Below are 16199 nucleotides of genomic sequence, written 5' to 3' on the forward strand. Positions count from 1 at the left end.
ACACATTAAAAATGTTTTAGAAAATGCGGGCACAATTTTTCAGTTCAGGGGTGTGAGTAAGTGCTAAGGGAAAGTGTATGAGGGGGGTTGATCGGGGTGTAGATAGGTAGGTTAAGAGGTCTGTAGTTTAGATTAGTAGGGGGAGTAGTAAGAGGATCAAAAAATCTTAAAAAAATTACCTCTTCAAATTGAATATTGCCAGCATTTCCTAATAAATATACATTACAAACCAAGCTACTGTTAAAGTCCAGTGTTCGAAAATAGAAGTCAACAATCAAAAACAGAGTTAAATGTTCGAAACAAAAATCAAAATTCAAGTCATGAACGAACTTGATCTAGCTAAATGAAATCTGTAGAATACCAATACTCCTCTTCGAGTCGTAAAAAGACGGACATGTCTACAATAATTTCTTCTCATTCGAGAGCAATTCATAACGAGCTCAGGATCAAAAACAGAAACGGAATTGGTAACAGTTAAGTTCATTTAATTATGTACGCATATGTGAGCTAAGTCCGTTTGAGATCTATGTCCCGACCTATAGAGTGACGAGAGGTTATATGCTAAATGTAGTTTATTTTCCTTAACTCAATTTCAGCCAAACAGCACATTTCACGTGGAAAATTTTGGGAAGCTATAGTTGCAAAGCGCGAGTGGTGTAACAATTTTGCAAAATTATTCCACTGGAAGTTTTTAAATTTCTGAAGAGTTACCGACGATTTAAAGTTCAGTTTTTGTTTTTTAGCCGAGCAGAACAATTATAAACTTACTCTCACAATAGAAAAAATAAACGCATTGAGTTTCATCATTTTCCAAATATACCATTTTCCAATGAAACGGCACACAGCTAAGTAACTTCCAACTAACATAAGACACCATGATGCGTCCGTCCTGTGCTCAAAAAGTTTTGAGCAATTTTGTCGAAAATTGGGATCTATTCTGTTTCGCCCCCCATACTTTTTATGACCCCCAGTTACAAATTATATGTTCTTATATAGCACGTCAATATGTAAGAAAATAGCACGTGAGTCTGGGGGTCATAAACAATTTTTGCTTACTAAGATGGGGGGCGAAACAGAATAGATCCGAAAAATGTATCACGTGATACAATTTTGTCCAAAATTGTATCACGTTTTTCATATTCAAGATCAATTTATCGGATGTTCAGCATTTTTAGTTCGCATATATTTAAGGCCTCGCCTAATTTGCTACTGAAATAATAATGATAGATAACCAGAAAATGTTTCCAGCTAAAGATTGTCTGTTGTTCCTCTCCACTAAGCATGTATTAGTATTTCTAATACTAGTTTTCCAATTCAAATATATAAGTTTACCAAAACTACAAAGAAAGCATTAAGTGTTAATGTTATCTTGAATACTTTTTGCGTTTTACAATAATTCATTATTTTTAAGGTATTATGGCCCGCAATGATACTCAGTTAGTAAAAAGTTGAAAAAGATAATGCCATGAACATAGCTTCAATGATCAATTTGAGATAATAAACACCCATTACAGAGCATATGCCATCACATTTAAATAATTACGAATAAATATGGCACCTGGGCTTCAGGGTGGAAATAGTATGCACCCACTAAGCTGGTGTTTGTGGGGACACAAACGGAAAAGATCTCATACAGAAATTGGTTTAACATCAAAATAAAAAATGGCAAAAATTCTGGGCTTGCAAGAAATAGGGATTCATTTCCCTTCAATTACTGTGCTAAATTTTAAATCTGTTTGGTTTTTCAATGTTGCTGTTAACATTGCTTGAGATACCTCAGGATCATGCATAACTTCTATTTGACTACTTTCACTTAACGATGGCTGCTAGCTATTTATAAAGTTCTGTTTGAACAAATCTTAAAAAATTAAGGTAAAGTAAAATTGTTGCTTTGGGCCCCTTATTATGCTTTACAATACCATTATTACACTAGTTTATAGAATTAAAAACAAGGGTTTCAGCTGATAATATGTCTTCAGCTACTTCTAACGAAGTTTCTATTGATCGGAAAGACAAAGGCAGGACAACTGTCAAAACATACTAGAGCTCTTCTATTTTAGCACGTATTTGTTGTAAGCAGTTTTTGCTAATTTTTTTTACTTTTTTTACTAACTGGTGCAAATTGTATGTTTTAAAGAATTAAATTCCATTGATATCGCAGGCAGCATACATTTTTTGAAAACTATTTTGCCGGAATTTGTTTGTCACCATTTGTTCTTTTTGGAAATATTTTGATACTTAACAGATCCTAGTTTAACTTTGTTTTTGATTGTGTTTAAACTTACCTTGTATTCCAACATTTGGCATCTCCATTAACTGGCCTTATTCTTTTACCCCGTTTTTTTCCTTGTCCCGCCTAAGTGGTAAGCAATACGGTTTTGTATATTTATACTTTTGTGCTAGATGTTCATATTGATGATCAATTACACAAGATCGAATTATAACTTCTAAGAAGTTCAGCAAAATTTGAGACAATTGTGCGATGGCTGTTGGTTAGTAACGCATAATCAGATTTTTTCCCAATGATCAAAGAATTGTTGATACCTAAAGTGTTCACACCAGCTTCTGAATTCAAAACTTTGTTCAGGCAGGGCAGTTTTGGAGAGAATACTTACGGGGAAGTATTGCTGAGCGCCAGCAGCTACTTTAGCCTGCAGTTCTTTGATGAGTTGCTTCTTTTTCTTGCTCTCTTTCTTCATCTCAACTATTTCAGTATCTTGTTTCTCACTTTTGGAGCTTAACGTTGAATTCAACTGCTGCAACTTTCTGTTCTTTATCTCCAAGAAGTTGATCGTTTCTGTCAGGTACTCTTGCGAGTGTAAAAGGTATTCGGATATCAACTGTGACAGTTTGAAAAGTTTTACTAAATTCTGATCAACCCCATATCGCCAATCAACTTCAGAATCGATATTGCAAAATGTAACATGAAGTAAATTCTGTTGCAAACATCCAAAATCAGTTTCCTCAGTAACTCGATCAATATCAACTCCAGCTAGAAGTCGCCAATTTATAGATTCGGTACGCCTGCGGAACTTTAACCCGGCTGTCCTCGGGGGGTTCGGGAACTGAGACCCGGTCATACCGTTGTGACGAAAACTGCTGTTTGGGTAAGTCTGCTGGGCGTAATTAGCCCTTGAGAATGGTGTAAAAGGGCTTTGTAATATGTCAGAACTATCCATAGTAAACAGAAAAACGCCTCTTTTTCAACAATTGTTGATAAGAGTTATTTTGTCCTAAAAGTTATCGTCGTAATCAATTTATTACCACTAACTAACAATAATTTTTAATTGCACATATTGCGGTTTAAAATACAAACACAATGCATTCGTTGAGCTGGCGCATTGAAAACAAATAATGGTAGTCTCTTTTGGCAGTACATTTTATTTTTGTACAAAAACGTACATGAATGCATTTTCACAGCATATATTCTTTACGATGATTTAAGTCAAAACAGGCATTCAGATTTTTTTCAATAGAAGCAGTGTTTAATATAAAACAAAAAGGTGAGATAGATATTACAACTCCAAAACGTACCATTCAAATATATTCTTAACATATTGTGCAGTTATAAGCGTATGAAGGTGCGTTTGATATTTAATTTCTTATTCTTAAATGGATGCATCTGTTATTTTGCACGTGATCAGATAAAAAATAACAGGAACAAAGATGGAAAAACAGCCATCAGCAAAATAGGTAGCAGTTGTAAAATTATTTTCTTTTTTCGGTAATAACAGATTCCATGTTCCATTTAAAACGTCTTGCAATCCCATTTTCCTAATTCTACAATAAGTTCCGATAATTAATCGTGAAACGGGTCTTTCCCATTATAGCCCCATTATGGTATATTTACCATGATTTGGGGGGGGGAGAGACTATAGGTTATCTGATCACTAAGCTCGGGGGAGGGGGCTATAATGGGGAATACCCCATGAAACTAATTGAAATTAAACGAACACCTGCATTCGGATTACAATTTTCGGATTACGATGAATTGAAGAACGTTTCTAGCGTTAGTGAACACGACAAATTAATTAGTGACTAACTTCTTCACACTCCCTTCCCTCCGCTAAATTACGATTACCTATCATTGGTTTTTTGCACCCCTAAATTGGTGCAAAATAAGTGCCCCGCGCATCCGTAGCCTTCTTATCCTATACAAGCCATACTTAGAGAAAAAAAAACACTATTTTGCGCAGAGGCTAACACGGAAAAATGAAAAATATAAGAGGGGTCAGTGAGACCGTTCTGGGCTGAAAACTAATGACTAGTAGAGGCCTCGATTTATAAGTAATGAAGAGGGCCTCGAGTAGCTTAAGCTTAATTGAAATGGGCGTGGGTGAGCGGCGGGTGGCTCGGGAGCAGGGAGCGATGTGCAGGGGTGATGAGCAGGGAGCATCTCTTACGATGTGCAGGGGTGGCGATTGGGGTATGAAGCAGGGGGGGGGGGGCTGAATTATGAACATTGAAAATTAACGAACAAAAATTAGTTGTCTAACAACCTATAGAAAGTGTTGACAAAAATGCAGACAAAATTTTCAGTTTAGGGCTGAGCGACGGTTAGGGAGGGAGGGGTAGTTGGTTGATCGGGCGGGAGGTAATGGGGGATGCTTGGTGTGTGGGGGCTGGGGTCAGGTTGGGTCTTTTTTAGGGACGAGATTGGGGGGAGGTAGGTTGGGGAGCTCTGTTGTTTGAATTGGGTGGTTGTACTGTTATGAGAATAAAACTTCTCATAACGACCTTTAGACATTGAATATTACTGAATGTTTGAGAACAATTGAAGAGACTGCCCTCGACCGATATTTTGTATTAAAATAATTTTGCTGGACCTTATTTATTGTCCCAGACTTAGTGAAGATTGGAACTAGGAGGCAGAGGCGTTTACAAAGTTCAAATGTTACTGCTGTCCATCGGGTTAGGAGCCATTAGAGGACTTGACCTAAAACTGAATTTATTTTCATTGCCTCTAGCCTTTAAAAAATAATAATTGCATTTCCATTGTTTGACTATAATGCTAAACACTTGTATATTGCTAAACAAGAGTGAAAAAACTGTAAACACTGACACTTTTTGGGAATGAGGAAATATACTATCAAGAGTGGGGATAGCTTACTTCGAAAACTTTCTAACGGCAAAACTCAACGCGTCGTTGAACTAACTATTAAGCCCAAAACCCAGAAAGCTCACGTAAACACAATTTTTTCATGAAGCACCAATTGCTGTACTATTGGCATCAAAAAGGCATGACCAATTCAAACTTTCTGAATTGAACAGTAGGATGCTTAGAGAGCTGTTCAAAACAATTTTTGGGCCGGTTGAGATCATTATGAAGTCGGCCATTAAAACTGTTTTGCTAGTGGAAAGATCGTGGTATTATCCCCACACGTTTGCGATTTCTCGATGCTAATAGCTTAGACAAAACTCTCTACTGGCCGAATTCGCGCTTAATGTGAAGTTAGTATTCGCATTTGTTGTAATAACCAAAAAATGGGTACAGTCGGCTTATTTAATTTCAACTTTAATTCTATTTTAAATGCGGTATAACTTTACCAGGCAACTTTCTAAAGCAACGCTGGCAGAGTTTCCAAATTGGCGGATATTTCTCCTGTCTCACTAATTAAGACAATTATTAGATGTTTTCCACAGTCGCCTTCCCTAATCCAACGATATGCTTAATAGAATTTAACAAAATAGCTTAATAGATTAAGTAAGCATTCTATTGACCAATTAGAACTAATCTGAATCAGAGGCTTATGTGGAATTCTTGAGTATTATGTAACATAACTGTGAATACAGTTCAGAAGGAGAGCCAATTCTCTACTAAGTACCAAAGAGGAAGCCATTATTGAAAAGATTTCCAGTCTTTCGAATTTTATTTCATGCCTTCGTGAATTCAAACCAATTTCCATTTACTTTCACCACATGTGGAAGGTGGCCTGGCAGAATTTTAGTGGGTACCGCTTTCACTCCGTATCATTACCATAATCGCTTAAATCAGGCGGAAACAGCAAAAATAGTCAGTGTAGAACTTTGCAAAGTTGAAAACAGGGGAAAGTAATTTCCAGTTTTCAAAACTACGTACTACGCAAAAAATGATATGGCAACAATTTTCGAATGCAGATGAAGGCACCAAAGTATTATAAGATGATGGTGGAACCCATTATCAAAATGGGTAAATGTTCTCATAGGTTCGGTGCCCCGTAGTCATTTTATTACAGGTTTATGTAGTATGCAATCGAAATGAAAATGTTTGCTTGGCATACAAAAACAGATCCTCTTAGCTTGATATTTTGGTTTGCTAATAAAAAAATCTGCTGATAAATATTTAATTTACAATAAATCGCATTTAATCACAACTAGATCTCTGCTAATAAAAACCAGGAGCACCGAAATTGTTCTTTTTAGCTGCCATTGCCTTTCTGTTATGAGGCGTTTGAGTTTTAGTCTGTGGTTGATCACTGTCTTTCTTCACAGCACCTCTACCTCTGCCGAAAGGCTTCTTAAAACTGCCTCTGGGGCTTTCATCATTCGAGGGTCTCGAATCGTCGTCTCTGCTGCCACCAGCCGGTTGAGGTTGAGTCCCAGAGTTGCCAAATGACCTTCCTGAAAACATCAATCAATCAATCGTTTTAGAGCGTTCGTTTCTTCTACTTGCTAATAAATTCACACCAATTTAGTGAATTTTAAAAAAAATGTAAAAGGTTTTTTGGAAGGTTTAGTCAATTCGGTTTCCTCAACAATCCACCAAGCACATTGGGGATAATCATAAGCAACCTTAATCATTAGTTCCATTTAACTTCCATTCGTGTAGCGCAAACAGACGAAATTTATTCTGTATTTTCCGTTCATTCAAAGGTGTGACTTATTGGCCGCTTGAAGAGCCAAGACAATATCCAATCACACAAAATAGTTTGTTGAGCTCTAATGTTAGCAACTCCTCCTTTGATCAGAAAACTCAAAATAGCGGTCTTAAATAGCACAAAAAAATTACAGGCCATTAGAGGATTATCGAAGTTACAATGCTAACATAATTGAAAGTGGGTGCGAAATTACAAAAAATTCTGAATTCTGGTGGAAATTACTAATTACTGAATCTGTGGGAATTATAGCACCATCAATAGAACATTAACTGCTGTCAAAAATAATTCAACGGAGAAAACTAATTTAACAGAAAAGATCAGATGGAATATGTAGGTTTTCTATCGGCTAAATTCATTCCATCCACACAATATTCATTCAACTCTGGCGGAATCCAAAGGCCTTCTTATGGCTAATAAAAGTTATCAGAGATCAAATTTTAAAAAGCCATCAAAGAGAATTATCAGTCATTGCGCAATTTAGGATAATGTAAAATTAGATCTGATTAAATTTAGCAGACTAACTTTGGAAGAATATCTCTCGAACGACTAATGGGAGCTCGAATCTACCGCAGCCTGCTTCACTCGGGGGATAACTACATTCACTAAGGAGGCTTCAAATGAAGTCATCAGAGGTTATTATGCACCACTATAACCACAAACAAAATTAGAAGCCAAAAAACGACACGAATTTCGGCGCACTTTTCATTTGAATTTTAGTAGTAAACCTCAACACTTGACTTCCGCTGGCGAAACTTGTTAATGAGAGACAAAACCAGATCACGCAAAACAAAAAAATCAAGGGCGTAAAAGTCAGTATAAATTTTGCATTTTGCATGAAAACTACAGTAATATACTAATGGGAGCTCGAATCTACCGCAGCCTGCTTCATTCGGGGAGGGGGTAACTAAATTCACTAAGGATGCTTCAAATGAAGTCATCAGAGGTTATTATATACCACTATAAGCGAATATCATTATATACCACTATTAAGCTATTATTTGAAGCGAAAAAACGACACCAATTTTGGCGCACCATTCATTTGAATTTTGATGGTGAACTGCCAAAACTTGACTTCAGCTGCCAAAACTTGTGAATGAGAGACAAAATCAGATCACGCAAAACGAAAAAGACAGGGCGTAAAAGTCATTACAAATTTTGCATTTTGCATAAAAACTAGTAAAATAATTTTTGAAAATTAAAAACTGGTAGATGCCGAAAACGACACGAAGAGTCGTGCAATAAAAACCCTTAACTGACCTTACCTATTTCAGTAATATCAAAAACAAAAGGAAAAAGCAATATAGTTAGAAACAATCAACCGTTATTTCAGAATGTGGGTAGGTGGGCTAAGTATGTTGGGTGACGGGGAGTGGAAAGGTAGGCGAGGTGTAGACAGCGGGCAGATAGGTAGGTGGTTAGGGGGTAGGTGGGTAGGGGATTGGTGGATAGGGGGTTGGCGTGTGTGTATGTGGGGGGGGGGGGGTAAGGACGTGCAACGGGTTGATGAGGGGTAGATAGTGGGTTAAAGGTATGGGGGCAATTGACTTGATAGTTAGGTGATTGATCTGTAGTTTAGACAGCTACATGGGACATTCATGGGATCCAAATTCTGGAAGTGACTTTTTCGCCATGAATAATACCAGCAAATCCTAATTACTTTACACAACAAATTTGGCTTCTGTTAAAGTCCAAAGTTAGAAAACAGAAGTCAACGTTCAAACACAGTTAAATCTCTGAAAAGAAAGAGATAATGAACAAATCAGCTGAAAAAAACCTGTCTAATATAAATAATCCTCTTCGACTCGTAAACAAGACCAACACGTTTCATGCATTTCACTTATGGACACAGCTTGAGCTAATCGGTTAGAACCTGTGGATAAGAGTACAGTCTGAAAATTCTATTCTCAGGAAATAGGGCAGTTTTTTTCAAAACTGTTTCAGATAGTACAAACCAAATTTCAAAAGCCAGTCCTTTACATCTCAGAAATTTGCAAAAATTCATGCTATCTACGGCTACCTGAGCTGTATACGATCTTATTAGCGAAACAGCTGTGCTGCTCAATTCCTCGATTGGAGTGAACAATTAATCACAAAACAGATATCACAGAACAAAAACCAAAGCAAAAAATTATTGGCCAATGTCAAGTTCAATTTCAAACTTTTCAGAACCACCATTCATACCATGAATTTGTCTCCTCAACAGTTTCTGAGAATCGCATACTAAGAGACTAGTAAGAGGCAACGTTGCTCAGCAACTTAATGCACTACGGGCTTTACTTGTTTATCCCGTTTCTGAGGTCAAAAAGTTAAATGGTCAGACGAAAAAACGATCAGACGAAAAAACGATCAGACGAAAAAACGATCAGACGAAAAAACGATCAGACGAAAAAACGATCAGACGAAAAAACCATCACACGAAAAAACGATCAGACGAAAAGTTGGTAGTACCAAAAACATCAGAACTAAGAATTGCTACGAACTTCGGTTGAGAGCAATTTAAAAATGCATGAGAACTATATCACAATTTTTCTTATCCGTGCGCACACATAAAGACACATTATACTTAGGGAAATTAACTTAAAACTGCTCACAGAAGCTCAGTGTTCCGCTCAAGAGTGTTAACTCTGCCCCTACCTGAATCTTGGTTGTCATTCCTTCCTTTTGTATTCCGATGGAACTCCTTTCTGTTTCCCGAATCCCAATGAGAAGATCCACCTCCACTGCTATCATAGAATCCTCTATTGGCCTGTGAAGTTCTCTGCTTTGGTCTAGCACCCCCAGAAGTGTTTCTGTTCTCGTTATTTATATGTTCAGGTGGATGTCTTTCGACACGTCCGCCTCCACCATCATTTTGTCCCACTTCATCGTCTAAAATTCCGCCTCCAGTATGTCTATGACTTTTCTTACTCTTTGGTTGATTAGCAAATGATTCACGAGACGGCGATTGAGAATCAACACCACTCTGTGGCTCAAATTTCCTGCCGTATTTTGATCTACTTTTAGAAGGCTCAAATTTTTGACCGTCAGAATTTTGATTACTGTTACCACGGAATGCTCCAGCCCGATTCGGTTGATTCGGATACCCATTTGCCTGACTCGGTTCCGGCTGCTCTTGATTTTCATCATCATCGTTCTCATCATCTTCAACTTGCCAATCAGCAACTTTAGCTCCAACTCCAGTTTTCCAGCTACTGGTGCCCCAATTAGGGTTTTGAACTTGAAACCCTATCTCACGATTCTCAAAAGAGTCGGCGACTCGAACGGAATTATCGTACGTGTCGTCGTACTCGTCTTCGTATTCAAATTCATTCACGTTTTCTGCATCCCGAATATCAGCTATCAAAACGTTTCTCGCATTTGCGCTTGTCGATTGATATGATTCGAATTCAGTATCAGCGTCGAAATCATTCACAAAACCGTACTTGGAAACAATGTCATTTTTCATATCGGAAGAGAAATCGGCTTTAGATTTTGTTCCGGGCTTATTTCGATCGCCTTTCAAACCTTCTTCGGTTTCTTGCTTAGACTTCCTCAAGTCAGATAAAGTGATACCTTCTGGTAAATTACAGTTGTTCTCAAAAAGGTCATTTATGGTAAGGTCAATTGATAAATTTCTTCTCTCCAGATAATACTCGATAATTAGATCATCAACATCGCTGATGATCTCTTTAACTTGTAACAATGCTTCTTTCATTTTATTATCACTCCCATACATGTCAGAAACGTTATAGGAGGTAGATGTTTGTGGATCGCTTCCGCTTTGACTAGAGGGCATTTGGAACACTGGCAAGTCATCATTTAGTTTGTTCTCAAGCACAATAAAAGTTGACATGTCTAGCTTGCCTTTATTCTCTTTCTTAGATGAAAAAATAGTTAATTGTGCAATGCTGTCATGAAGCGTCGTATCAATATCAAAACAATTTCGAGTCCAATTTTGCTCAACAAGTTTTGTCAGAAATTCCACACAATCCAACCAAGAATCTTTAGTCAGACTGGGCAACAAAAATTTCTCAATCACTAATTTTATTAGAGATATCACATTAGAAGCTGAAATTTTCAAATTCTGCATTAAACCTGATCTGATTTCGACATCTTCAACTTGCAGAACCGTCCATGTCAAAGCCTTCAGAACGTTTTCCACAAACTCTAGCAACCGATCCAGGATATTTCCCGGGTCATAAAACAGAAACTCGACAACTTTAGGAACTGAGTCCGCAAATGCGTACAGGTTGGAGGTCAAATCAAGACACAAACTTGACAATTTGTAAATGGTGAACAAATCAAGCCCAGCTGCCGGGTTCAACTCTAGAGATAGTTCACTCATGTCAATGATAGTCAAACCACATGCCCGCTTAACGGAATTCATTGTTTTAATAATTCCCTCTGAGTACATCTGAAATCTTGCTCGAAAATCTGATTCATTTTGCTTGATAATGTTTTCACATAACTTGGAAAGCAATGGAGATTGCTGATAGTATATACTGCAAAAATTAGACATTTCAATCGCGTCAAACCATTTCGACTGGCAGTGCAGTCTTCCAAAATATTCAGGACTCATAAAACCTTCATTCGACTCTTTATATGTTGAAAGCCTTAGACAAACCAAGAACACTTTCTGCTTCAAAACCGTCTGTTTTTTCGCAACTTCTTCATTCACTTCTGTGTCTTGCTCCCAACATTTTGCAAAATTCGTTAAGAACGATTTGAGAAAAACTTTGAACGTTGAATCAAAGACAACTTGAGACCAGAATTTATGGTGTGGTAGTCTTAGCAGGGATTCAACATCGCTAATCATGGAATCTAGCCTCTGTCCAAACTGCTCCGAAGCCATGAACTCTATCTCTTTTGCATTAGGCGAGCAGTAAGTCAGAAAGTTTAGGCTACACATCCAATCCGCATGCAATGCTGGCTTTTTTGACCCGTTGCTAGGGAGAGATATTTGACGTTTCTCCAAAGGGAAGATTGGCAAACAAACTGAGAGGGAAGAACTCATTAAGGGATCATTGGACATTGTTAACCTGAAAAGATATAGTGACTCTCTAATTGTAAAATAACTGACAGTTTCCTTCGAGGTATAGCGTATCTATGGCAACTCTCCTGCTTTTGCTTAGTTCCTCTGTAAGATGCTATTCCGGCACTGTGACTATGCGCTTAGTTATTAGGACACTAAGTTATCGGTGCAGATACCTTCGAAAGCGAGTCATGTAAACTTTCGGTTTCATACAAGTTTTATCGAAGCAATTGAACTAAAGTACGCAGGGATAAGAAAGTAAACGTCAATATATCAGGCAGATGACATTTACAAAAAAATTTTCAGCCCTCAAAATACAAGCATTGTCATAGTAACTTTCACATTTAACATAGTAACTTTCACATTTACCCTAGTAACTTTCACATTTACCATAGTAACTTTCACATTTACCCTAGTAACTTTCACATTTACCATAGTAACTTTCACATTTACCATAGTAACTTTCACCTTCAAATCATGAAACTATACCTCTTCAGCCGTTTCAGTGAAACTGAACAACAAAAACTCATACTAAAGTTGTAAAACCGAAACCAAAGTATAATGCTTAGACTTGGGGGGAAAAGCCGCAAATATTTCAAAAGTAGCAGCAGCATCCTCAAATTTTGCCAACTTCCAAAAGGCTGTTAAAATTTTTGTTGCTTTCAATAACTAGTAGCATGTTTGTAAGTAACTGTAAGCTGGAATCAGCTAAAAGAGAACTAAAAAATTTGCGTGAAAGCATAAGTTCGCACAATTTTAACATAAATCTGGCTTGGGAATGCCATGCATGTTGTACATAAGTATCTTTCAAAGTTGCTTAGTATCAGCTGATAGCTGTAATTCACAAAAACGACATCCATCTCGGATAGTCAAAGCTGAAAAACTCTGAATATCAATAAAGGATAACTTTTGATCAGGGAAAACAAGGAAACAATAACAAAGAAATGGAGAACATAAACCGACTAACAACTTTACTTCTAGGTGAGAGCAATTGATATCACTCAAAAATGAAGTAATTGTTTCAAAGCGTCGTCCGGGAGCAAATAAAAACAATTCATCTAAATAATGGCGGATGAGAAAACCGAAAAAAAAACATTAAGCATTTCAAATTGTTCAAAAGGTATTGTCTATGCGAATTCTGCTTCTTTTCACTTTCCTCTTTTGAAATTCCTGAGTCTTCCATAGTGTAAATATTGCGAAGAAAGTGATGTCAGACGTGTCAATTGATATACAATGTATAAGTCCAACGTGCAAACTCATAAAAAGTTGAACAGTAGCAAGCGACACGCAGAGGATCGCATAAAAACTAATATATATCTGAAAACATTGGGTACGAAAAACACGCAATAAAAGGCGAATAAGGACAAAATGACGGTAGAAGGTAGAGCGATGAGAGTACAGAGACACAATGAAAAGAGAAAAAGACAAACAGCAAGACAGACAGACAAAGAAAAAAGTAAAGAGATTGTGGGTAAGTGTATCTGCGTGCCTATGTGTATGCAAGGGTGTGTGTTTTGTCCGTGATGCGTGTATGTGGCAGAAACGTGTTCATACATGCAAAATCCTCTGGTATTTGGCAATGATTTTTTCATTCTATACTTCCCAATTCCCAGTCGAGGAGGGTAAAAAACTAAACATACTCGACTAACGTCGGAAGAATTGCTCCCCAACGACTACTGGGAGCTCGAATCTATTGCAAACTGCTTCAGTCGGTGGAATAACTAAATTCACTTCAGGAGGCTTCAAACAACGTGGTTTTTAAATACCAATATAACCACGAATAAAAATTAAAGTAAAAAAATTACCAAGTTTTGTCGCACTTTTCATTTGACTCTTGGTAGTAAGCTGCCGCCACCGGAGTTCAACTCTTGATTCTTGTGAATGCGAGACAAAATTTAGACCACGCAAAACAAAAAAAAATCAAGTGCCGAAAAGTCACTCGAAAAATCAAAACAGTCAAGCAAAAATTTTGCATCGAAAAGACCAACACGTTAACAATTATTGCCTCAACCTTGGTCCGCGAGCAATCAGATTTAATACACCGGAATTTTTCCTTTTTGAGAGCAAAGATATAACAGCCCCCAGCATCAACTTTATTCCTTTGGGTCTATCTGATGCGTCCCATTGCTGAGAACCAAAACTCCGATTTGTCAAAGAAAATCCAAATAAAAAAGAGCATCAAAATACCAGCAGTACCAAGAGCTCAAATACATGTTTCACCTTTCTTTTAAGAAAAACAAACGAACGAAAAACTAATCGCCAGAAAAAAATTTGAATTAGAGGAGAGGGAAAGAAAAGAGAGCGCGGAGAGAAAGACCGAAAAAAAAGAAGCTATTAATTAGTGACAAGAGTGCGGTAGAGATAGAGGTAAAGTAACAGGCAAAAGAGATTAAGGCAAGGATGTAAGAAGGCAGGGAGCAAAAAAGGGACAACACGAACGATGACTGCCGCCAACAGAAACAACTGCGGGGCAATTATATTCACAGGCTATACCCCCGATACATATTTTCATGGATGAAAAACAACTCCGACCATGGAGGGATTCGAACCCTCCCCACCTACAGAATTTTCAACAGAAGCATCAATCACTCAGCTATCAGGCCCCTAAATTGCCTGTTTAATAATCACTTTGAATTTAGCACCAAACTTTACTTCAGGGAGAGAGAGAGATCAATTGAGATAACTGAAAAAAGAGGAGCATGGTGGAAAAAGTCACTTGGAAGTCAAATGATGTTTTAGAACAAAAGCTCAAAAACGGTCAAGCGACAATTTTGCAAAGAAACACAGCAATTCACAATAAAAGCCTCAAACTTCGTTCGAGAGCAATTAATTAGAAGGCAATGAAACGAGAAAACGGACCAATAACATGATACAATCTAAATCATACAAACTAAAAAACAAAACATGTACGAAGACATTAAGAAAAAGAGTAACACAGAACTAAGAGAAAAGGAAACAGAAAAAGTTTAATAAATGTTAAAAAAAAACAAACAGAAATAAAGGGTAGGAAAAGTCACTTGGAAGTCAAGTAATGTTTTAGAACAAAAGCTCAACAACGGTCAAGCGACAATTTTGCATAAACACAGGAGTTGACAATAAATGCCTCGACCTTCGTTCGAGGAGCAATTATTTGGAAGAAATGAAACGAGAGAATTTTATTATATATATATATATATATATATAAAATGTACCAATATACCAAACCTTCGTTCGAGAGCAATTAATTCGAAAGAAATGAAACGAGAGAATTTTATTTTATATATATATATATATATATATATATATATATATAAAATGTACCAATATACCAATATATTCCAATATGACCACGAAAAAAAATTAAAGTAAAAAATTAACCAAGTTTTGTAGCACTTTTCATTTAACCTTTGGCAGTACGCTGCCGCCACCGAAAATCAACTCTTGATACCTGTGAATGCGAGACAAAATTTAGACCATGCAAAACAAAAAAAAATCAACTGCGGAAAAGTCACGCCAAAAATCATAACAGTCAAGCAAAAATTTTGCATTGAAAAGACCAAAACGTTAACAATTATTGTCTCAACCTTGGTCCGCGAGCAATTAGACATATTACACCGATTTTGTTCTTTAGAGACCAAAGATATAACAGCATCCAGCATCAATTTTTGCTCCTTTGGGTCTATCTGATGCGTCCCATTGCTGAGAATCAAAAATCCAATTTGTCAAAGAAAATCCAAATAAAAAAGAGCATCAAAATACCAGCAGTACCAAGAACTCAATAAAACATGATTTACCTTTCTTTTAAGAAAAACCAACGAATGAAAAACAAATAGCCAGAAAATTTGAATTAGAGGAGAGGGGAAGAAAAGAGAGCGCGGAGAGAAAGACCGAAAAAAAGAAGCTATTAATTAGTGACAAGAGTGCGGTAGAGATAGAGGTAAAGTAACAGGCAAAAGAGATTAAGGCAAGGATGTAAGAAGGCAGGGAGCAAAAAAAGGACAACACGAACGGCGACTGCCGCCAACAGAAACAACTGCGGGGCAATTATATTCACAGGCTATAGCCCCGATACATATTTTCATGGATGAAAAACAACTCCGACCATGGAGGGATTCGAACCCTCCCCACCTACAGAATTTTCAACAGAAGCATCAATCACTCATCTATCAGGCCCCTCAATTGCCTGTCTAATAATCACTTTGAATTTAGCACCAAACTTTACTTCGGGGAGAGAGAGAGCAATTGAGATAACTGAAAAATGAAGAGCATGGTGGAAAAAGTCACTTGGAAGTCAAATGATGTTTTAGAACAAAAGCTCAAAAACGGTCAAGCGACTATTTTGCAAAGAAACA

The 16199-nt window shown here is 37.2% G+C and overlaps 2 protein-coding genes across 6 annotated transcripts in view; both read right to left on the reverse strand.

Annotated features, from left to right (window-relative positions):
* Positions 1-3614, reverse strand: part of LOC142341640 (uncharacterized) — a 58057-nt gene extending 54443 nt beyond the window's left edge. For 3 of the 5 annotated variants that reach the window (XM_075392750.1, XM_075392751.1, XM_075392749.1), the window contains exon 1: positions 2616-3614. In XM_075392750.1, coding sequence (XP_075248865.1) covers positions 2616-3179 — 564 coding nt within the window. In that variant the 5' untranslated portion in view covers positions 3180-3614. The remainder of the gene's footprint in view (positions 1-2615) is intronic. The other 2 variants (XM_075392753.1, XM_075392752.1) reach the window with 1 other exon arrangement.
* A 2695-nt stretch (positions 3615-6309) lies between these two features.
* Positions 6310-11877, reverse strand: LOC142341642 (uncharacterized). Its single transcript, XM_075392754.1, has 2 exons — positions 9492-11877; positions 6310-6600 (listed from the first exon to the last, which is right to left on the reverse strand). Exons 1-2 carry the CDS (start codon positions 11866-11868, stop codon positions 6365-6367), a joined length of 2613 nt encoding a protein of 870 aa, XP_075248869.1. The 5' UTR covers positions 11869-11877; the 3' UTR covers positions 6310-6364.
* Between the last annotated feature and the right edge of the window lie 4322 nt (positions 11878-16199).

The sequence above is a fragment of the Convolutriloba macropyga genome, chromosome 6, assembly GCF_964194025.1.
Source record: "Convolutriloba macropyga chromosome 6, txConMacr16.3, whole genome shotgun sequence".
NCBI lineage: Eukaryota > Metazoa > Xenacoelomorpha > Acoela > Convolutidae > Convolutriloba > Convolutriloba macropyga.